Source organism: Cimex lectularius, unplaced genomic scaffold (genome assembly GCF_000648675.2).
Source record: "Cimex lectularius strain Harlan isolate CLEC.00 unplaced genomic scaffold, Clec_2.1 scaffold4, whole genome shotgun sequence".
Lineage (NCBI taxonomy): Eukaryota > Metazoa > Arthropoda > Insecta > Hemiptera > Cimicidae > Cimex > Cimex lectularius.
Window position 1 is genome coordinate 3,906,333 of NW_019392723.1, and position 24,279 is coordinate 3,930,611.

General features: G+C 36.5%; 2 protein-coding genes across 4 annotated transcripts in view; one reads left to right on the top strand and one right to left on the bottom strand.

Moving 5' to 3' along the window:
• The window catches only part of LOC106672150 (3'(2'),5'-bisphosphate nucleotidase 1), a 13,780-nt gene extending 6,442 nt beyond the window's left edge, over nucleotides 1–7,338 (bottom strand). The window contains exon 1 of the mRNA XM_014403340.2: nucleotides 6,920–7,338. Within this exon, the coding sequence (XP_014258826.1) occupies nucleotides 6,920–7,039 (120 nt within the window). The 5' untranslated portion in view covers nucleotides 7,040–7,338. The remainder of the gene's footprint in view (nucleotides 1–6,919) is intronic.
• LOC106672142 (uncharacterized protein F21D5.5) lies at nucleotides 5,121–21,021 on the top strand. Of its 3 annotated transcripts, none has more exons than XM_014403327.2 (7): nucleotides 5,121–5,280; nucleotides 9,197–9,555; nucleotides 10,714–11,028; nucleotides 11,102–11,362; nucleotides 16,891–17,178; nucleotides 17,274–17,338; nucleotides 20,855–21,021. In XM_014403327.2, the coding sequence occupies exons 2-7, from the start codon at nucleotides 9,316–9,318 to the stop codon at nucleotides 20,979–20,981; spliced, it is 1,296 nt and encodes a 431-aa protein (XP_014258813.1). In that variant the 5' UTR covers nucleotides 5,121–5,280; nucleotides 9,197–9,315; the 3' UTR covers nucleotides 20,982–21,021. The 3 variants fall into 3 exon arrangements, with proteins under 3 accessions (XP_014258813.1, XP_014258807.1, XP_024082479.1); XM_014403321.2 differs by lacking the exon at nucleotides 5,121–5,280 and adding an exon at nucleotides 7,430–7,671; XM_024226711.1 differs by lacking the exons at nucleotides 5,121–5,280; nucleotides 17,274–17,338 and adding an exon at nucleotides 7,431–7,671.
• The last annotated feature ends 3,258 nt before the right edge of the window (nucleotides 21,022–24,279 follow it).

Here is a 24,279-nt window from a genome sequence, read left to right on the forward strand (position 1 = left end):
AATAGGGGTCCGGACAACATAACCACTCGGCCACCACGGTCTCAAAAGTAATGAAATTACTACCATTGGGTCTGCAGACAAGGGGTAAACCAATTTACAAGACTCTTTTCAATTAAATAAATATCCATGGGTTGTGCCAGGATTTGAACCCAGAACTGCTACCATATGAAATACAAATTGGAAAATCTTACTGATTGTAATATGTCTTGGAAATAGTTAATACATTTTTAAATAATGCAATGGTGCATTTCATTATAATTTTTTCCCGAGGTCAATTCCTATTCAATTTCCTTGAATCTTCATCGGATACCTAGATACAACTAGATAGACTTTTGCAAATATTACATAACCTCACTTATGCAACCAAGGACTGTAATTATCAGCAAGGACTTATTGTAAATATTCAAGGGAAGTTAAATAAAAAGTGATAAAAATCATATTTTAAATTGTGCCATTATTCTTAGAATAAAATTGAACTATTCAAATGAAAATATACTGTATTTGAAGCTACTTTGAAACGTGTTTATTATAAAAATAATTTAAAACATACATACATTTGAGAGAACCATGGTGGCAGAGTGGTTAGGACAAATGACTTGTATTAGGCAGTGTCTTAATTGGCAAATGGATGCATCATATATATTTGTGACCGAATAGTCAAAAGTGAAAGCAAATAAAAAAAAAATAAAATAAATAAATAAAAATATAACATAGAGGCTAATGCTGTTTTCTGGAGGACTGGATCGTTCGTATCTTCATCGGGTCTTTTCAGATGAAACTTGGACAGAGTCTAGAAAAACTACTGGCTCCAGATAGAACCTAACAACGTCTGTCATCAAAACTATAATATTATAAGGTGTTACCAGGGAATGACCAGGATGGTGACTCATGGATTTGCACCATACTTTTTTTTGGTGATTTTACACTCCAAAACATCAGACACATATACACCACTTCTTGTGAACGAACATACCCTGGTTTCGCCAATTTTTTTTTTAAGTTGAAATTTTCCGTTTCTTCTTGCTCAAATCAACTATGTGAATAATCCATTTTACAACATTTTTTATATAGATTAAATAGAAGTATAGTAAAGTTTATCAATAAAAATATTTTTCTAAAAACCAAATATTTTTCAAATAAACTGTCATAATATTTTGTTGTTGTGAAACGAATATGAATTTTGTTTTAGAACCTCTAGAGACCCCTAAACATAAATTTTTGTTCGAATTTAAATTTATGGAATTTTACCCATAAAATTTTTCCGATTTTTGAGAAGTTATGGGAATATCTGATTGAAACGGCTATAATTCAAAAACGGTTAAAAGGATTTAATGTCAAAAGTGCCATTTGATAGAAGAGGAACGTAGCTTTGTAACAATTGAGTACCATTGAAATATATAAAATATTTCTATAAGAAAATTCACAAACTAGCAAAATTATTTGTCAAAAATTAACCTAGTTTTTTTAATTGTCCGATTTTAATGTTTGATACAGTTATAAAATGCATTTGACAATTTCTTTAACCCTTTGGTTTTGGGCTTAGACGGTTTGTGTCCTTCCTGGTAATACACGGTTGTTTGTATGCTGAATGCACACCTTAAAAATTCCATTTTTTATAAGCCTCATAGATGTAATAAAAAATAATAAAAAATTCAGTGTAAAATAATATTAGCAGAATCAAAAGTTTTAATGAGTTCTATATGGTAGGTCACAATCCATCTGAGCAACCTACTATCACGGCGCCCATTTTTAAATTAAGTATGGTTTAATTAATATAACGACAATAATACATATAGTTTGAAATAAAAATATGTGTCCGGTTCTTTTTGTCTTCGACTGTACTCGATGCTACTCGACGAAAATCTGGACAGTGGGGAACTTGGTTGCATCGCGTAGCGTAGGCCGTAGAGTAGGGTAGCGTTGCGTGGCATCGGGCAGATATGCACGGGGGTAATACAATCTTATGGAAAATTGGACTTAAGTAGCGTTGCGTCGGGTGTGTTCCCCGCTTGCCTGGACCCAACGTGACCGCACCACGTGACGTCCAACAGTCGGCCGACTGGTGGTGACAGTGACGGAAGACCCCACTTGTCCGTACCGTGTTGTACAACACGTTGTTTAGTAACTTCAAAGCTACATTTCGTTGAGAAAAAATGTTAAGAAGTTTTAAAAATAGAGAATTATGGATGATAGCACTTGCTTTACCCGAAGATGTTAATTGGCGAAAAAATCATCGCTGAAAGAGAAGAATGTGGGCTAACAGCGCAAGGAAAAAAGATGTGTAGAAAGGGAATTAATTTATTTAATTAAATTATTTCAATTATTCCGTATTTCTATGTTTTTCATTGGACTGGTCATACAACACAGGAACTCTTTTCTGACCTCCTTAGTTAGTTTCTTTGCGTCCATTTAACAAAATAAAATTATACTGAGATTATAAAAATACAATGGAGAATGAATAGATGATACACGAAATATTAACAAATAAACTCTACACTGCACCTTCACACGATCCAAAACTAAACCAAACTTTATTCAGAAATCGTGAGATGCGGTCAGACTGCATCTCCCGATTTCTGAATAATTATCGATTAACGGTCACTAATCACCACACATTTCTAAACCAAACTATTCGGGCACAGTGCGGAGATGTGGGGGCTAGCCGGCTCACTTCCATTGTTAAGCTGGGCGCACACTAGTCTGTGGGACGGCACGGTATTGTGAAGGTCCGCACACTATGTAGGAACTACTCTCGGTCGCGTTGGTCGAATTTTCCCCCTCCATATGACTAGCGCTGCGGTTTAGTGTTGATTTTGCATTTCCAGGAGTCCCATGTCACAACCGTTGGCTTCGTCTTTACCCGCGCAGGCGGGTTCCAGAAGTCTGGCAACTTCGTCCGGTTCCGAGCCGCGCCGCCGACCTAGTGTGCGCCCAGCTTTATATTCGCTCTCCGTGTGATGATGCCAGACAGACGGCCGTCACGCGCTGCAGGCACGGGGCGGTCATGTAGGGACCGGCCTTAACGTTGCAACCACTGACGCCCCCCCCCTTATTTCACCAATTTTTAAAAACTAAATTTATTTCTAAAATATGTAAATGTAAGGAGGCTTAAAGTCCTATTTGCACCTTTAAAAAAATACATATATATAAATCAAGAAATATGACACTAACGTTGCGTTTAAATCGCTTATAATGAACACGTTGTTATTGGAAAAAGTGAGGTCCCAGTTCCCACTATGCCGGAAGGGCCAGTGGCTGTACATTTTATATGAAGTTGATCAAATTTAGCCGGATCCGGCAAAAATACCGAGCCCGGCATTTTCGTCAGACATTTTGTCACTACAGCAAAATGCCTGGGCTGGCGTAATGTGAACGAGCTTCTGCACTGCAGTAGCCTATTCATTAGGCAGCTCAGCAGGTTTGGAAAGGGTACAGAGGGTCCAGAAACATAGGCACCATTCTATAGGTCAGACGCTATGCATACATGGAATCAAACGCAAAAACTTTAATTTCGCTGGTCCAAGAGAGACCTGTAGTGTGGGATAAAACCCTCGACGAATACGAACAAAAACATCAAAAGATGATGTCATTCGAAAATAATTGAACTTTGTTTCGTCACTTCTCAGTCCACCCATTAATGTTTCAAATGTTCCTAGTGAAAATCTTTCCCGTAAAATAGGATGTACCCAATGTTTTCGTTTTACTCTATTTCGTCTAAAATACCACCACAACGCACCAATTTCGTCGTCTATCGAGCACTCAGGTCTGACCTCGACTGAGGTGAGGACTTGAGTCTCCGGTTTTCTTGCCGAATCCGGTCTAATGTGAACACTTATTGTCCGCCAAAACCGCCGAATGTTGATTAGAAATAGACTTACGGGAATTCTTAATAAATCGAATTAATCGGGTTAATGAAGCTTTTTTCGATATCTAATTTTAGTTGCAATTAAATGAGCATTTATCGTTATTTATTCAGAAATCGTGAGATGCGGTCTGGTGTGATGTAGGTTTCAGAAAAACATTTTCTTAATCGTGTCAACGTTTCGATCTTTAGTAAGATCATCTTCAGGGCCTGGGATTAACATTGTTTAAATTTAACAAATACATGTAAGATGTGGAAAAAAGTTAATTTATACGATGCAAAATATATTTTTTATATTCAATCAAAGTATTTCCACTCACTCAAAGTGTTGATCTTCTGTGCCATTCTTGCGTGTCGTGCTGAGAGTGACAGTGAGATATTGCTGTTTTATGTTTATATACATTGGATTTTGAAGGAGGGGGAAGGATGTCGGTGTAGAAAAGACATTTTCGTATAAGGCGTCGGCTTCTTTGAGATGAAAAGAGCCGACGAAGGGAAAAAATGTGTTGGTAATGGTTCGACCAGATTATCCTTTCAGGATTATATAGACGGGGATAAATAGGAAAAGGAAAGCTAAATTGTTGAAAAATTAGACTATGTGAAAAATGTTTGATGTGTGGAATGTGATGAGATGATATATGTGTGTTATCGATATTGAATTTGATTAATGATATTGGCGTAGCTGCGATTGAGTTATGTGTATCTGTTCTGTAATTGATGCTGTGTTTATCTCGGTTGATGTAAACCATTTCTAAAATTTTTTATCGTTATTTAGAGATAAAAAACATTTTGGTGAATTAATTTCATTGTTGGTTAACATGAAGAAAAAATGTTCAATTTTGCAGAATATTCTAATTTGAAATGATTTGAAAAGATAAATCAAGAAAATACTGCTTTTTTGTACATTTGAACCAACAGTCTGTAAGCAAAGTAGATAAGAAAAAGATCTAAACTTGACCTCAAATCGTCAGGTTCGTGATTCTAGCTTTATAAAACCCTTAGATATCGGAAATCGATGTAAATTAATTTTATCAAAAGCCAAAAGTTGGTTAAAAAAATCGATAAACTTGTCAATACACCAATCTGTATTGATTACGTAACTGTGAGGTAACGATAAAGGCCGGTTGCGGTATGGTAGAGATAAAAAGACTCAGTTGTTTATAAACTCCCTAAAGGTCAGTGCCACATTGATGCCGGATTTAATTTAAAATATTTTTATTAATGTAACATACATAAATTTTATTGTTAATTAATGTAGCCACGAAGATGGGAGCCGGGAAGATGGCCCCGAAATGCATTGCGGACAAATAAAAATAATAGAAAGGAAAAAAAGGTTGTTGAGTTCATCATTATCCTCGCCACTTGCAAAAAATAAAAAGGAAAAACAACAAACAAAAAGGAAAGAAGAAACCATAACGGTAAATTTAAATTCAAATATAAATTTTATATTTAGGGGTCTCTAGGTGTTAAAACGAAATTTCATGTTTCATGAAAAAAATATGACTTATTTTTCTTGAAAAATATTTCGTTTTTTGAAATAATTTTTGGTTATTGATTAACTTCGATAGCGTTTACCATACTTTTATTGTAATCAACATAAAAAGTGTGTTGAATGTTGAATAACTTTATTTAAAACAATTAAATTTAACTAACAATGTATTACATGGTTGTGCTCATAAAATTTAACTTACAACTTATTACATGGTTTTGCTCAAAATAATGCACTAACAGAAAAAGAGGCGTTGGACAAAATTTCATTTTAGTTTCACGACAAAAAAATGTTGTAAAATGGGGTATTCACATACCATATTGAGCAAAATGAAAAAAAAAAAAAAAAAGGCGAAACCAGGGCCTATTAACAAGAAGTGGTGTATGCCTGGTGTTTTGGAGTGTAAAATCAGCAAAAAAAATTTGGTCCAAATCCATGAACCACCATTCAAGGTCATTCCCCTGTAAGACCTTATAATATTATAGTTTTTAAATCCATTATATTTCGTGGTTCGATTGACCAAATAACTTATTTCAATTTATTAATCTTTATGTAAGGTTGAAATGAAAAAGTTACTGTCACGAGCGGGATCCGAACTCACGACCCGCTGCTCTACCACTTGAGCTATCGTGACTTCGATCCACTCGGACACCAACCTCCCATCTCAACCTACCTTTCGAATTTTCCCTCCTTTTTGTCATTTTTTTTTTCAAATGACTCAAATTCGAAAGGTAGGTTGAGATGGGAAATTGGTGTCGGAAAGAAGTCACGATAGCCCAAGTGGTAGAGCGGCGGCGTATTTACCCTTAAGGTCCGTGGGTTCGGATCCCGCTCGTTGCACTAGCTTTTTCATTTCGACCAATAACGGTTAATTAATTGAAATTAGTTGAAAGTTTTTGATGACAGACGATGTTAAGTTCTACCTGGAACCAGTCGTTCTTCTAGATTTGTCCAAGTTGTCATCTGAAGAGACCCGATGAAAATACGAAAGATCCAGTTTTTTTCTTAGTTTCAGCATCATTAGTTGATTTGATCAAGTATAAAGGCGAAATAAAAATATTAAAAAACGGAAAATTTTCTAAGAAAAAACAAGAAGCTAAACCAGGGCCTATTCACAAAAGTAGCGTATACGTCGTGCCCGATATTTTGGAGTGTAGAATTACCAAAAAAAAGTTTGATCCAAATCGTGACCCACCAACCTGGTCGGGCCCTTGTTAAAAAAAAAGCCGGCAAGGCAGCATGGAAGTTGAAAGTTTCTCTGATAAAATCGACAACGTAAGTACTTATCTATCTACTGTACTGGAAGTATGTGGGTACGTTGGTCACTAGACGGCTACAGATGACAACCATCCGAAGGCTGTACATGTACAGAACTTCTACTAAACTGGTTTTATTTAAATTGGTTGAATAATGAAGAGAAACAAAATCGTCCCTTTCATAACTCTGGGTATCCATTGTAAAGCTCTCTTTGAATCATCCGATGACAAGAGCAAATCATCAGAATAACAAGACAAGAGTGTCATGATTTGAAATATCAAGGGAAATATTAATTTGGTTTCAAATTTTACCTTGTCCCTTATTCCGAGGTCGCCTTTGTTCATGACATCTTTTATAATCGTTCCTGCTTTGGTCGCTGCGGTGACGGATGATCCGACGAGACGGAGTAACAAAGGTGCTGCTTGTGCCATGTCAACTGATGATTCGATTGATTTCCCTTTTGAACAACTGCTGAAGCTGACCTGATGAATTCGTAGTTTCGATGAACGTCTGTCAAACCCGGAATGACGTGAGAGTGCTGAAACAGGTGACCAGCCGGGAAGGAAAAAGGCGTTCTCACTGCCGGTTATCAGGAACTGACTCGCAATGGCAGTTGAAAAAGTCGGATGCCGCCGGCCGATCCCGGCGACGAAGCGAGACGAGGCGAGGATCGAGGCCACAGCCGTGAACGGAAAATTCCAGACCGCAGTCCAAGAACAGGAAAACCGCAAAAACAACCTTCGCTAGTATCGATGCATAGTGCTTCAAAAGTATCCATAGTATCGATAATTTTTCTCTATCGACCTAAATTTAGGCTATCAACTTCCAATTTTCCATCCGGCCAGCGGCCTTGCCGGCTTTCAACATAAACACAAACACACAACACACAAACACACAAACACTAAAAAATTCGTGTTTCTTACAATGACAGACGATGGGATGTTCGAACTAGAACCTTTGGAAAACGGAATCGAGCCAGTCGTTCTTCCTGATTCTGTACAAGTTGTCGTCGGAAGAGACCCGTCGACGAAGATAAGAGACGTCCACTGCTCCAGGAAACAGTGTAAGCCTTTCTTATTCTTTTTTTCAAATTTCCGTTCACTTTTGTCTATTCGGTCACGAATATACACCATTATTGCTTTTAATGACCAGAATTTCTTCTGTGCTTTGCGTATTCTTTCAATTTCCTTATTCAGTTGCTGGCCCAAATATATTCCATTATTACAGTAAAATGAACAGTAAGATAGGGGTAGACACACCGACACGCTTGTTCGTTAAAAATAGACTGGAAGTTAGGAAAAATCGTTTTGTTCATTTATCCTATCAGTTTTTGGCCTGTCTCCTCATCTTCTTTTTAAAATAATTTTGGATAAAATCCACCAACAAAGATGGCGGCATGGTAAAATACGTCTGACAGAACAATAGAACGATGACAGGCGACCAAAACACCACAAAGGACTAAACTACAGGTTCTGATGGACCACATGAAAACATATATCATTATTGTATCAATTTATCAAAATATTGTTTTAATGTAGATGCTTGCTTCCTGAGCCCATAAACTATAAAAGACTAGATTAAATGAACCCAGTATACCCAGTGTTGAATATGGTAACTTATGAAACATATCTGACCTATGAAAGGAACGATAAGCAGGCCAAAACGTTTGGAAAAGACCCACCCGCAGCTTCAACATTATGCAGCCACAATTTTTGGATGAAAGTGCAGCAAAAAATCAACAGTAGTGTTAGTTGTTTGTCCATTAGTTAGCAAAGCCAAAAGAACTGATCATTAGTAATTTTTTTAAATACTGTCAGTTAAAAGCACTGTCTTTTCCTCACAGGCTTTTTTTTTTCCAGATTCATTTGATTCTTTTAGCATCAACATTTGTTCATTTCATTGTTTCTAACATTTTATTCTGAGAGGGAGAAAATAACTATGACATCAGTGAATTGCAAGTTCTATCATAATTCCCTTTTCATTCCATTTTACTTTTAAAAAGATTTTTTGAAGGACCTTGTTGAATATATAGGGTGTCATTGATCCGATTGTACTATTTTTTTTACATTATATACAAGCATAAAAACAAAATACATTTCAATCTACTGTTCAATGGTTCAGTATCTGTCATAGATGATTGATGGGCAGCTATTTCCTGTACATTTGTAGCTTGATCATCCTTGGTATTCTTAGCATGCCTAGTCTTGCTGTCCATTTCAGTAGCTAAAACACCTAGACTGCAAAAGCCCGGATGACAGAGTGTGTTTCAACTTAAGGTGTTACAGACACGGACTCTTCTAATAACCGGACATTCTCATTTTCCTTGTACTCTATTTACTTTACTTACTTTACTAAGAAAAGAACTTGTAACGTGGTAATTCTAATTCTAGTCCACAGAAAGCAATTTCATGATTTATATTTTTTTCTATATGTGGTTCCTTTTATTAAGCAGATAATTTTAATCAATAACAAAATCCCATTGGTGGTGTCCAATTATGGGAAGTTTGACTGTATAGTGCAGATCACTGCTAGATGCAAATGCTGAATGCCATTTAAATTTATATTAATAAATGTTAATTTTTTTTCAGTGACTTTGTCTGCTGATTATAAGAACAAGGTTGTTAGTGTTACAAGGGCTGGACTCTGCCCTTCCGTATTGGATGGCAATATTATCGAAAAGGGCACCACATGTACTGGACAGGATCAAATGATTTTGGAATTGTTACCCGGCAAACTGAAATATAGAATAATTTGGAAAAAAATAAACCTGTTTGGCAAGCGTCGCACTACTGAAACGATGGATTCAAATTTAAATGTTTCCACCAAGAAAGTGCGTTCAAATTTTCAGTGGGATAAACTTGGTCATAGATCGACAGCATCTCAAAAAACACTGTTGCGTTGTCTGTATCATGCAGATGATTCGTCAAATGAATTGGCTCCTGTGAAGGTAATTTATTAAAAAAAAAAAAAAAATGTATAAAAATTGTACATAAGCTAATCCAGTGCCTATAGTTCGATAAACAGCTTATTATGTTTTGTTGCATACCTAGTATTACTAGTAACATTTCTAGATCTACTATGATATTTTTTCTAATTGATTGAATGTCGAACATTTAAATTATTAGTATTGAGTTGTAAAATAAGTCCATAGTGTTTTTTCAATAAGTTCTTCTTTTGCATTCAAGCAATGTCTATTTAGTAATTTTTCAGTTCAGCAGTTTTGCTAATTTAAAATATAGGTAAAAATAGTGCATTTTCAATATTTAATGTTTTTCTCTTTTTTATCTACCTAAATTAACCTAATGTAATCTGTCTCTTACCCAAAATCTATTTAAACTAACTAATGTAACCAGTCTAACCCAAAATACCCAAATTAACCTAACATAACCAGTCTCTAACCCCAAACTAACTCTAACCCAACTTAAATCAACCTAATGTAACCCAGCTCTAACTCAAAATACCTCAACTAACCTATTGTAACTGAACTCTTACATTAACACTGCTTAAACTAACCTAACCATAACTCATCTCTAAGCTTGAACTAACTCTAACCCTACGTAAATTAACCTAACATAACCCATCTTATTGTAAACTAACCCTAACTCTACCTAAACTAACTAATATAACCAGTCAAACCCAAAGTCCTCCAATTAACCTAACATAACCTGTCTCTAACCCTAAACTAATTCTAACCCTACCTTAACTAACCTAACGTAATCAGTCTCTAAACCTAAACTAACTCTAATCTTATGTAAACTAAGCTAACGTAATTTGTCTCTAACTCAAAAACTAAACTAACCTAATGTACCGGACTCTTACTCTAACCTTACTTAAACTAACCTAACCTAGCCAGTCTCTATCTAACCCTAAACTAGCTCTAACCCTACATAAACTAACCTAATGTATCCCGTCTCTAACTCAAAATTATTATTTTGCTATGATCTGCTTGTAAAGCAAATTGCTGTTGGTAAAGAAAAAAAAATTACAGACTTATTTTATGAGTAGGCAGTTGGATGATTATAGCCTTTTGTATTACATGAATTACTTTATTCTTTAATTATTTACTTATCATTAGATTTAAGAAAATGTAATTTTTTTTTTGTAGATTGCTGCCTTTGATTTAGACGGCACTATCATAAAAACTAAATCAGGTTACGTCTTTCCAAAAGGTTGTGATGATTGGATGCTTTGGGACATTAAAATCAAACCCACGTTAAAACAGCTGCATAAAGATGGTTATAAAATAGTCATTTTCACAAATCAGGCTTCACTGCGGTCTGAAAGTAATGTAGCAAATTTCAAGCAGAAAATAGAAAACATTTTAAAGGAGGTCAAATTACCAGTTAGTGTTTATATATCGACAACATACGACGTGTTTAGGAAACCTGCGCCTGGAATGTGGTACCAATTAATTGATGATGTAATTAATTTAATTTATTTTTAAACCGTTTAAATTGTGGAATTTTTGTTTAAATTGTGGAATTTATTTGCAGACAAAACAAAATATAGAGATGTCTGGTAGTTTTTATGTTGGTGATGCTGCCGGGAGGAAAGACAATTGGGCTCCAGGGAAAAAGAAAGACTTTTCCATGGCCGACAGATTGTTCGCAAGAAATGTCGGTGTAACGTTTTTTACACCTGAAGAGTATTTCTTAGACTGGAAAGTAGCAGATTATAAACAGCCTAGTTTTGACCCTAATACATTGCAGACACAGGATACTGATTTTACCTTCAATCTTTCTGCACAGCAAGAGGTTTGTCTACACTTTTTTATTTTTTAAAATTTACTTTTAATTTCAACATAAACAAGTAGCAGAATTCATATAAGCCTTGGAAAATATGCCACTGTCTTTCAGGTGAAGACTGTGGTTATTGAACACTATGTCAGGGCAACACTAAAGGCAACCATTTGTCCAGAGCCATTTTGGTTTTAATTAACACACTCGTTATAGCACTGATTTGTAGACACTGCTGAAAGGCAGATTTTTTTCCCAGTTTTGATATTTGCTTAGTATTATAAATGACCATTAATTAAAATGTTGCACAAAAAATTGCCTATTTTATTGGGAACAATTAATGAAAAATATGCCAAACAAAAACTGCGACGGAGTAAAAGTCCAAAGACATGTACGAAGAAATTCGTATGACATGCTGTCCTCAATTATACCTTCAAATGAAAGTATTTTTGAGAAAGAAAAAGATTTACCACCAAGAGAAATGCATTCCTCTACAATAAGATACAAAAAACATTATGGGGGAAATCGTTTTTCTTCAAAAAACCTATAATATGCTTCAAAAAACGAAAATGCGGGGTTTCTTAGAAGAGGTGTGATGTTCCAGTATGATGCCTGTAAGAACATGTTAAGGCTCTGTCACACATTGGGAAATAAAATCACTCTTGTTTGGAGTAATTAGCTAAAGAAAATTCTTTTAAAAATTTTGTGCCATACCAAATTGCCAAAAATATAGATCCATCAGACAGGTTAAAAGTGAATCCAGTTCGATGGACATTCTAGGACAAAGGCATGCTAAAAAGTTCATTGAAGGACCATTGCAGAAGCTATCGGCCGAACTACTATTTCTAGGATTTATTATAACTAGAATGATAGTATTGTTGACAGCAGAATCATATATTAGACTCAGAGCAGAAGATTTTCAGATTTTTCCTAGAAGAAAAAGAAACATTGAAACATATCCTCTATTGGTGTGAAGGTTTATGTAGGCTGAGCTTCCTTCTTCTGGAAGAGGAAAAGTCATGGCTTAGGATACACGCAAGAGCCTTTTAACAAAGCTTTGGGGTTTTGGTTCTTGCTTTCTCTTTCTTCTTGGTTCACTTTCTCCCAATATTTTCCAGTTGGATCTGTGGTTAGACAGGGCTGTGTCCTTAGCACCCTGCTGTTTTCATTATTTAATTATTTTCCTGATACTTTACATTTTGGAATTCACTGTTCTAGTGTAATAATTAAAAACCTTCTCTATGCTGACGATGTAGTCATTCTGTTCACCTCTCCATTTACTTTGCAAAGAAACATTGATGTTTTAGAAAATTATTGCTCTCGGAACCTGACACTAAATTTAAGTAAATTCAATATCTTAGTTGTTTTGTGGCAGGATGGTGAATAGGGAGCATTTTTAACAGTATATGAATTGATGCTGATTGATGATGAGAAGTATGTGCTATTCATATCCTAACTCTCTAACATTTCAGCTCAAAAAGAAAATGTCTATACCAAAATTTGCATGCAATTCGGTCTGGTCCAACATTCTCTGGAACACTTCTATTACATCTAACACGATGTTCAACAGTTTTAACCTCGTAATAACGCGTGACCTGTGAAACAAAAAATAGCATGTGGGGTCCCAAAAGGACCCCACTTCTTTTCAAACGTTAATGTACTAACTAGATTTTCCTTCGAACATTTCAATTACGTTCATTTAAAATAGATTGGAGTACGTAATAAAAGATTAAAAACTTGTAAAAAGTACTTTGACATATGTTTATTCAAAAAGCAATAAGTACTGACAGTTGTAAACGTGGTATTAGGAGAGTTAAGTTAAGGCAGTGTGTTGCTAGATGGCATGCTATCCTGCTTCCCAGGTTTGGAGGTACAAGCAGTTCAACCTAGTCGAATCTTTTCTTGCGTTTTTTTATTTGTAAAATATTTTGTTTATGGATTTTACGCCTAACTACTTGCTATACTTAGAGACATCAACTGACCTTTTATTCATTTACACACCATCAAACTCTACCTTTCACATTTAAGTGGGACACTCACACTGCCTGACTACAGACTTCCCAAAATTATGGAGGTTGAAATAATTAATGCTAATTTATCCTTGTTTAAGGTGCTCAGTTTAGTAGCCCATATTTTTAATATTAACTTTGTGTTCTCCTTTAACAACCATGAAGAATGGAATTGGCTCTTAGATCCAACATATTTATGTTCTACAAGGAAATTTGATCTGGGTCCCCCCCCACAAGGAAAAGGAATTTTTTCATTTTCACAAACGTTTCGGCCTTAATTGACCATTTTCATGTGTAATATTTATTCTTAAAAAAATATCACAATTTCTACATTATTTTGTTAGTTATATACATTAGTTTAAGTGTATAACTAGCAAAATAGTTATTTACAAATATAAGGAGTACATTTTATAAGGAGTTCTATATCCTATTAAAAACGTGCTTAGCACAATTAGATAGTTGGTGATATTTTTTAGGAATAAATATTACACGTGGAAAATGACCAGTTAAGACAGAAACGTTTGTGAAAAAGATAAAATGTCTTTTTTTTCTGAAAAACCCCTTCGTGTAAAAAGCGCAAAAAACGAAAAATATCAGCAAGAAAACCGAGGATTTTACAGTAAAAAATGTGGAAAAAAATCTTCAAACCAGGAATTTGATCAAAGACATTTTTAAACTTAATACAGTGATCTAAAATTGTCCTCTATCAATTTAAGTTGGTTCTTCAAATTTTGCTGTGAACTTAATAATTAACTTAACCTTAATTATTCCTCTCTAAGAGATTATTCTGTTGAGCACTGCTCACTGTGTAACTCCTGTGTGAGGGAGGACCTATTCCATTTTTTTGGCGAAATGCTCCATTCTTTCAGAGTTTCAGTAGTTTGTTTTGGAACTACTAGAGTTTTGAGAGTGTGTTTTATCGCAAAACTTAATTTTCCAAATTGTTCAGGTTGGTTTTGCAAAGAGTGCACTGGAGTGCTACACACAGCTGGTGGAAGTGTTTAATTTTATATTGAAAACCACTAGTTTTAATTTAATTTAATTTTGTTTACTAATTTTTATTATTGTTTTTATCTGTACATAATATCTTCTATTTAAGTGAATCTTAGCTGGCCGCCACCTCCAGCAGATAGGTTAGTAATCAATGCTGTATACGAATTATTTTTGTTTTAATTTGATTTGTACTTCCTTAGGTAAATGTATTTTCTTTTTGTAAATAAAGTTCTTTTTTCATTCATTCATTCAAGCATATTAAATAGTTCTGAATAATAATATAGATTGAACCAACATTGGTCATGGTGCGTAAAGAGGCCGACTCATTTTAACCTTAAACCTTAATTTAAATTTTCCTGACCACTCCTCATGAGTTTATTAAATTACTTACTTTTAATATTGTACCTTATATGAAAACTAGTCTACACACCTAGATGGCACTTAAAATCTCGATTTCACTAAAAAGTTTTTTCAGTTTTTCTCCCGTACCCTTCATATTCTTACTTTAATTATTGTAATTCACCATTCTAAGATGGATGTAACAAGTAACAATATATTTAATTTCCAAGTAAAAAAGTATTTGTTATGGTTATTTTACCTTTTTTAAGTCAAAAACATTTCTGGAATGTACGCAATCCTTTATTAAAAAATAATGAAAACTGTTAAAATTTTGCGTTTTATCACAGCTGTTAATTCATTTATGATGATGAGCATGAAGTTGCCCTCCTGCTTCTGAGGCACTTTGAGTGTTATATTTTGCTCTAGTTTTTTCACTTTTAGACTGAACAAAAAGTCATATCTATACTTGATGCTGCAATAATAACATGATAAAACTATTGGGTTGTCCGGAAAATAATGCAGGATTTTAAGTTTTCATTAAAAAAAATCTATATAAAATATTCTGTTTACGTTTACAGGATTACTCATTTGTATGAATGTCAACACTTATTAATCCTCTTCCAAATGATATTGTTTGTTTACCTCTGTAGCATTCCGCTACTTGGAAATAATTCAGTCATCCTTATAATGTCAAAGCGAGAATTTCGTACGATTTTCTTTTACGAGTTTAAACTCGGCCGAAGCGGAGCCCAAACGGCTAGAAACATTAACCAAGTCTGGGGCGAGGGTTGTGTTAATGAGTGCACTGTGCAAAGGTGGTTTAAAAAATTTCGGGAGGGAGATTTCAGCCTTGAAGATGAAGAAGGTCGTGGAAGGCCTTCCTCTCTTAATGATGATGTTCTGCGATCAGTGGTGGAAGAAAACCCCAAAACAACTGTTCGAGAACTTGCAGAGCAACTCAAAGTCAGTAAAACGACCGTCGCTGACCACCTCAAGGCGATTGGAAAAGTGAAAAAACTCGAAAATTGGGTTCCACACTCATTAAACGATCGCCAAAAAATCAGCGCTTTGATGTTTGTGCATCACTTCTTTGTCGAAACAAAAATGACCCATTTCTGGCCAGAATTGTTACATGTGACGAAAAGTGGATTCTCTACGATAACACTAGACGTTCTGGACAGTGGCTCGACAAAGGAGAAGCTCCAAAGCCCCCAACTCATCAAAAAAAGGTAATGGTTACGGTATGGTGGGCTTCATTTGGTTTAATACACTACAGCTTCTTAAATCCTGGCGAAACCATCAATGCTGAATCATACTGTAACCAAATTAATACCATGCATCAGAAATTGGCAGTAATGAAGCCCTCTTTGGTCAATCGGAAAGGGCCCATTTTGTTGCATGACAACGCTCGACCACATGTGTCACGTGTAACGTCACAAAAATTATTGGAGCTTGGCTATGAAACTTTGCCTCACCCACCCTACTCTCCGGACCTCTCGCCTACTGACTACCATTTTTTTAGACACCTGGACCACTACTTACAACACATAATATTCAAAAATCAAACGGAACTGGAAAATGCATTTATTGACTTTATCAATTCTAAAAATTCTGAATTCTACTCAGACGGAATTAATAAGTTACCAACACGTTGGGAGAAATGTATTGAGAGTATGGGAAATTATTTTGATTAAAGAACATTGCTTTAAAGTAACTAGTTTCTTTTTTTTTGTTTAATACCAAAATCCTGCATTATTTTCCGGACAACCCAATATGTCTGTGTCATCCCTATGAAATTTAGAAACACATCTAAAAAATTTGATCAAAATCAGACCAGTAGATTTCAAGATTACCTCTTACATACAAACAAATTTTCTCTCTTTATTATACATATTTTGTATTAATATTATAACTTTAGTGTCACCATGGACAAAAAATTCTTGAATCTCAAAAAAGTGTTGTCTCATGGGTCATGTGTTTATTATTAATATATTCATATTAATTTTGTTAGTTGAATTGATAATTTTATTAACTTTGATTTCAAAACCAAATTTTACTTTAGTTTATCTATTTAATAATAATTCCAAAATAGGCACAGACTTCTTTAATCTGTATTTTATGTTACTCATTGAATTAGTACTACTATTAGATTAATAGGTAAAAACTTTATCAAAGTATTGATAAATTGGTTATTATATTTTTTAGGCTATAGTGATGGTTGGGTCGCCTGCCTCGGGAAAAAGCCAGTTCGTTAAAAATCATCTTTTAAATAAGAACTTTGCCGTTATAAATATGGATACGCTAAAAACCTGGTCAAAATGTAAAAAAGAGATGGAAATGTTTCTGAGAAACAAGCGTAATGTTGTCATCGACAATACCAACCTTAAAGCTGAAAGACGAAAGGAGATTATAAACATATGCAGACAGTACAATGTACAAGCAAGGTGCTTTGTAATGAATTCTTCTTTAAACCATTGTCTTCATAACAATAAGGTGAGTTATATTTTAATATCTATTGTCATTACAGAATATCATGCAGGATATTTCCTTTTTATTTTTGTTATTGCATTTTGTTTTTTTTGTTATAGTTCCGTGAAATAACAGGTGTTAATCATATTAACATAATTAACCCATCTATAATAACGAATTTTTGGTACGTATTTTTATTGTTAGTCATTATGTTTTGTAGTATTTTACTGGCAGGTGGTGGGATCACTGTTTTTAATGCATTTTTTTTTGGAGATACTAGGATACTAGGTTGAAAAATAATGTGTCCAAACATTCTTGCTAATGACATAGTTTGCTGTCTTTGTTGTGCATGTATTTCAGGCTTATTTTAGATATCAATCAATTTTTTTTTTTAATAAGAAAATAATATAGAGGAGAGAGCTGTGATGAATTATTTCGTTTGGCGCTCCCCAGGCCTTATGATGAGTTTTTTTTCTCCGTTGTAAGATCTCTCATGACATCTCTTGGGCTAAGGTTGGGTCCAGTGTGTTTCTCCTCACCCTCCATCACCCTTTACACATATTACGCGACTAACTTAATTGAGGGTTGATAGATACTCAATTTTCCGCCATCGACCCTCCCACCTTACACATTCACACTACTAAATTCATTCCACTCTCAACATAAACTAGGTATATACAACTATTATTACTATATACAATAGAATAATCCCGTTTCTTCCAAGAATCGAAACAGGGGACCTAAATACTAGTTGCCATGCTGAAGCACAAATCTCAACTCGAGTGGCATTCCTGCACGCTCTCTGCATAGAGCCAAGGAATTGCACTCTTCAATTAGGTGCGGATTTTGGCTCAAAAGTAAGTGACTGTATGTCAACCTCGCATGGCCTATTCTTAATTAGGTGAGGATGTCCATGTTTTTTTATTGCATTCTTAGATGATGGTGCATTGTTCGTCACAGGGCCGGATCACGGTGGTTAAGTTCAGAGGTTGGGATGTCCTGGCCCTAGCCACCTCGTCCTCCTTTTCATTACTCTCTAGACCTATGTGTCCACCTACCCAGAAAACAACCAGTGTTTTGCCGAGACACTCCAGTTCGTATCTCTCCAACAAAAGCACTATGAAAGGGTCTACGAAAAATCTATGACGGACCGCAGTAACTATGCCGAGGGATTCGGTGCAGACTATGTAGGCAGAGCCACCATCATCTAGAATCACCCCAAGCACGTGCCAAATTGCACACAGTTCTGTCGTTTAATCGCTGCAGTGCAGTGGGAGCAGTCGTCAGTCTTAGACCCATCTGTCCTTGATCTAAGCTCAAAGCACTTAGCTTCTACTTAGGTGTGGCCGAGTGTGTGACTTGGCTAACATGGTGGACGAGTACAGCCAGGAGGACCCAGGGCGAGTTGGCCGATTGCCCAGCTCGAGTACCACTCCAAGTGTCATCCCTGCTTTCTTAAGGCTTCGCCGAAGCGTATTCCTAGAGGTCGCGTCTGGGTGTGAAGTCACTCATATATTCTACTGTACTGTCATTTAAGGATTGCACCCAAAAGCGGATATCCCGGTGCGGCAAGGATCCCCGCCGTGTAGCTGAGAGTGAGCTGATCCCTCCGAAATTCGGGCAGCAGGATTCCCAGCATGCAGCATAGGGTGGCCAAAGGGGCTTGTTCTGAATGCGCCAGAGACCGCTACCTGATAGTAGAGCCTATCAAGCTTTGCCATGCAATCCATAAAACAATGTCGAGCACAGCAACGAGTCAAATATTTTCAGCAGGATCTCCCTGTCCATTCCCCACCTGAAGTGACCGATCAACTTTAATAATTTTATTACTTTCCTTCCCTTCACCTCGACGGGGTCAATGTGTGGCTGCCATCTAAGCTTTTGGTCAAACGTGATGCCGAGGAACCTCGCCGATTCTACGTACCTTACCGCAACGTCCCTCAGGCAGAGAAGCGGAAAGCAGGGGGCCCTCCTCAGCCTGCAAAAGAGTACACATACAGTTTTCGACACAGAGCAGGCGAATCCGGTTTCCTCGGCTTTGTTAGCCTCAACGTTTATCACACAAGTTGTCAGGGAGATGGGCCTGCTACTTGAACCCCTGATTCAGGTCCCGCCCACCTTAAGGGCGGAAATGACCAGTCCTCACGCCTACGGTCGGGATACGAGCCCGTATGCGATATGTTGCTCAAGAATTCAAACAAGTTATGTTTCGTACCCTGGGGAAGGATTTGAAGCATTTTATATGGGTTACCCTAACGCGGCCTACAATTCTCCAAGCGTTCATTCTCCGTTATACACTTCTCTCTCACCGCCGACAAAGTAAGTCCGGATTCGTTATCTCTCGATTTTCGTTCTACGGAGGCTGTCGGAGTAAGCCACAGAACTTGACACGACTACGAAGTGCCGTGCCAAATCCGACACCTCGGTCATTTCCCGCGTTCCGTACTTAGTATTGGCACCGACGGAATTCTAGTTCGGCCAGAGAGAACGTGATCCTTTGCCAGGCCTCCCCAGGGCTTCCTTCACACACTCGCAAATCCTGCGGCGACGTGCAACGCAGGGAGATATTCCCAAGGTTCTGTCACTTGGAGCGTCGTAAAGGCGCTGGAATATAAGGGGAATAGGTAGGGAATCGGTAGAATGCCACCTAATCTCATCGGAGCATTTAGGGGTATCGAACGAGAGATCCAGACTCGCCAAAGGAATAAGTTGCCCATTCCGGCGAGTGTTCATCCTCACTTTCATCACCCCCTGGCCCGCGAGGCCTTCCTTAATTGCCTCGACGCTACTATTCAAAAGGTCCCGGCATGTCACACCACGAGAGGTATTTAACTTCTGATGTGGTGTTACCGAGAGACTTGTAACCTCGACCACCTTTTTATTCCACAGCCCTAGAATGAACTTTCCTTCCATGTTTTTGGTAATGTTGGTCGGCTTGCATAATTTCGATATCTCCTTGCACAGGAGGACGGGATATGTAAATGTGAAATTCCCCTCCCTCCGCGCAACGACATAATACCTTTTACATAGGTTTCGGCCAGTAGGGTAATTCCCAACAGTCCGAGCGACAAATTCCCTACTTCGGTTTTTACTTTTGTTTCGCTTTCTCTTGTCTTGTGCTTTTTTTGTCTTCTTCTTTCCTTCTTTTCTGGAGGTGTTGGGATGTACGGTTCCACCGTCACTGTCTTCTCACCCTTGGGTTAGGAAGTTTGAGGAGGTGAGCTACACTCGTCATTTCCAGTTGTGCTGCCTTGTCCAGACTCGGTGTTCCTTTCTCCAACAGCGGTGCCACCTAGCACATGAAACCTAGTTTAATATTTTAATACAAGGAACTTTGGGAGGGAAGCGCTCGTGTTGCTAACCATACCTCTCAGACTTTCCCGGAGCCACACGGCTCTTGTATCAACCCAGGAAGGTCCCCCCGCCCCTCAGACCACCCGCGCCATGGTCCCAGTCCGCCACCCCAACACATGTCCCAAGAAAAGTTCCCCTAGGGTGTGTATTAGTGTGCTTGTGTCAGTGTGTGAGCATACTATTATAGTACTTATATATTATTGTAACAGTATGCCAACCACTTATAAAAACACTCTCGGTTTTCCGAATATAAACCAAGGGAACTCCACTCATTTTAATATTATGTATAACATCTTGGTCTTTTGTTTTTTCCCTTCAATTGTGTTTCAAATATGTTTTATTTCAGGAAAGATTATGAAGAACCGTCCTTGAATGAAGGATTCACGGAAATAATTAAAGTGCCATTTATTCCAACATTCCAAGGAGACGACCACAAAAAACTATATTACATGCATTTAATAGATGTGAAATAAATTGTTAATAAAAGCTGTGAAACATGTGTTATTAGATTAATTAGTTAATTGTATTTGAATAAATAAAATTTTATTTATTAATGACCATTTTCGAACCGAAGTTAAATGGATTAGAAAGACTACTCTCCATTGTAGCTACACTTTGCTAAAGTTACTAAGTAGTCCGAACACTTCTTCTAGTCTTCTTCCTTGGGAACAATTGGTGGCTTGTTTTAGTCTTAAATGGCCATGATTATGTGGTGAAACATCTAAACAGAATTGAAATTTTCCAGTAAGACTATGTATTACGAAATACAGGGGACGACATGTCAGCACTACTTGACATGTGTATTACAGTAGATGTTAGAAGGCCTATAGGAAGTGAAATGTACAACAGGAAAGCTCTATTAAACCCGGCTGCAAGGAAGCTGATGGCTGAATTTGCCAGCATTCCTGCATAAAATAAAAAATATATTTAAAAAAAATGATACGGCGGGAAAAACGTTCCCAATTTGTTAGTAAAACAAGATATACAGTCAGTTAGAGAAAGATGCTTTCAAAAATACCATAAAGTTTTGAAGAGAAGAAGAAAAAATTGAACTACTAAGAAAACGTAATATTGCTGTACGTCGTAAAGGCAAAACTTAAAACCTTTTATTTCTCGCAAAACAAATAGTACATAAAGAAAACTTGAATGAGTCAATTTTAAAAACCTAAACCGGATCCTAATTTTTGGCATAAGCATCAATACTTTTCATAAATGTTTGCGCTAAAGTAGTAACGCCATACATGCAGCAACTCACGACAAACCGTCTAGTGGCCGGATACTTCCCTGCTGCCTGAAAGGCGCATTTTTGAAGGTTGGGAAGCTCGCAGACCAGCCGGCTTCGTATAGAATGATCTCCCTGCTGGTGAAAACAAAGGAACTGCTCATCCTGGCAAGACTACGCGCGACCCTCGACGCAGGCCTGCACCCCGGGAAGTACAGCGGGATGCCGGGGTTCAACAGAGCACATGACGTAAGACAAATGGTGGATGCGACTCAATTTCCTACAATTACGTGCTGCAACCTTCTTTGATGTAAAGAAAGCCTTTGACCGCATCTGGTGGCCCGCGGTGCTCGACACTGGTGAGCAGAGGGGTGATGAAAGATATATGTGCTAGTGTCGGACTGCGATTCTAAGCGAGTACGGTGCGAACTGCAATACAACAGTACAGGGTTCCCCAAGGTGTGCACTCGAGGGCCGTGCACTTTGACGGGGCACTGAGAAAGGCGGCCTTGGCGTATGTGGATCACCTAATTTGCATGCGTTTGGGGTTGAAATGACCTAGCTGTCGATAGCCCCCGTCGGAACTTAACCACGTAGGGAAGTGATGATCTCATGGGAATAATGCTTAAGGGAGAACTAGCGACCCAGCCACATAACAGGGTGGGTGAGCTATAGTGATGTATAGACACTAAGGTCAGCACATCGGGGAGTGACAACCCTTCGGGGTGAAAGTCGAAATACTATATATATTTTACGGGATAAATCTAATTTACAAAAATGTTCAAATATAGAAATATATGATATATAAAATATAACAATATGTTTTTTATATATGATATGTAAAATATAACAACACAAAAGCAAAACTAAGAAAAAGAAGGAAAAAATACTGAAGTGTTACGGTCTCTTCTTGATTCAACAAGACGGGCCCAAATTTGAATCCCGTTTATTAAGAACAGAGATTAAAAGAATGTTTCATATAAATATACCTAAAAAAACCACATTTCTCATTGTCAAGCAAATTTTTAAATTGTCATTGTAAGTTAATATATAATATATTATACTAATAATATAAAAAAATTACATAAAAATATGTTGATTAAGTAAATAAAAATAAGAGTATTTCGTGCATACTTAGTTGAATTATATTCAGAAAATTTTTTAATTAGAAATAATATCAAGTTAAATATGGAAATATATACAAGTGTATACATACTTCTACAAAAGTGAAAGTTAAACGTGAAAAACCTTTTATTGTTATAAAAATAATGAAAGATAATTTAAGTTAAAATATACATAATAATTCAAGAGTTAACATGCCTGTACAATGGAGAAAAAGGAGAATTAAAAATAATAAAATGTGGATAGTTGGCTGAAGCAGCCTTCTGTCAATAGGAGTATTTTTAGTAGTTTTACTTGTTAGTAGAATGGTAGTAAGTATGAAAAAGTCTGTTATGCCTGGCCAAGTAGATTTGGAAGAAAAGTGGATGTTGATGATAATTTCTATTAATTATTATTTTTGTCGAAGGTGTGTTAAATTGAAAAAGTAAGTGTCGCGAGCGGGATACGAACCCACGACTTTCGGCTTTTTAGGAATGTTGTAATTAATATAACGACAAAATTCCATATACTTAGTTTGAAATAAACTACAAAAAATATGAGTGTCCTATTCTGAAGATACTCGACGAAAATGGTGTAATTTTATGAGCAAAACCATGAAATAAATTGTTAGTTAAATTTTATAAGTAAAACCGTGTAATAAATTTTCATTTAAATTCATTATATCAAAAAATGGTATTCCGGTGTTTTGAACAATTTTCTACCAAACCATTAAAATTATTTTTTTAAATAAAAACTAATGAATTTTTGATCTCGGTTAATTTGGTTTATGTTAAAATGAGTATGTTGTAATTAATATAACAACAATAATACATGTAGTTTGAATAAAAGTATGAGTGCCCAGTTCTTTTGTCTTCGACTGTACTCGATGCGACCCGACGAAATTCTGGACAGTGGGGTTCGCAGACAGTAGAGTAGGGTAGCGTAGCATAGCATCGGGCAGATGTGGGGTAATACAATCTTATGGAAAATTGGACCCAATTAGATAATAGAAGTACCCAATTAGATAATATGTTCCCCGGCTTAACCAATTGAGCTTTCGTGATTTCCATCCACTCGAACACAAACTCTCATCTCAACCTACAACCTCTGGAATTTTTCCTTTTTTGGGGAGTGGGTTCGAATCCCGTTCGTGACGGTAACTTTTCAACTCAACCAAGACCTTAGATAAAAAGAATAAATAATTGAAATAATTAATATGGTCAATTATGACCAGCTAAAAATGTATGGATGGTAATAATGATGAATATGGATACTTGGAAGTTGGGTACTTTCCTCAAGCGCTGCAGCCTTCTGGTTTATTGTACTTTCCTAGTTCCTTAGTTAAGTGCAGTACACTTTATCTTTCTCCTCAGGAGTATTAGGTCATTGTTGCTGTAATTCCTTTCCCTGTGGTATCTTCATTGAGCAGTTGCTTGTATTCTAAGGTG

Excerpts from the sequence above, each read along its gene's own strand:
- LOC106672142 (XM_014403321.2), top strand. The coding sequence starts at position 7,533 with ATGACAGACGATGGGATGTTCGAACTAGAACCTTTGGAAAACGGAATC. Across the intron at positions 7,672-9,196 it reads CCACTGCTCCAGGAAACAGT|TGACTTTGTCTGCTGATTAT; the intron begins GTAAGCCTTTCT and ends ATTTTTTTTCAG. Across the intron at positions 11,363-16,890 it reads ATCTTTCTGCACAGCAAGAG|GCTATAGTGATGGTTGGGTC; the intron begins GTTTGTCTACAC and ends TATATTTTTTAG.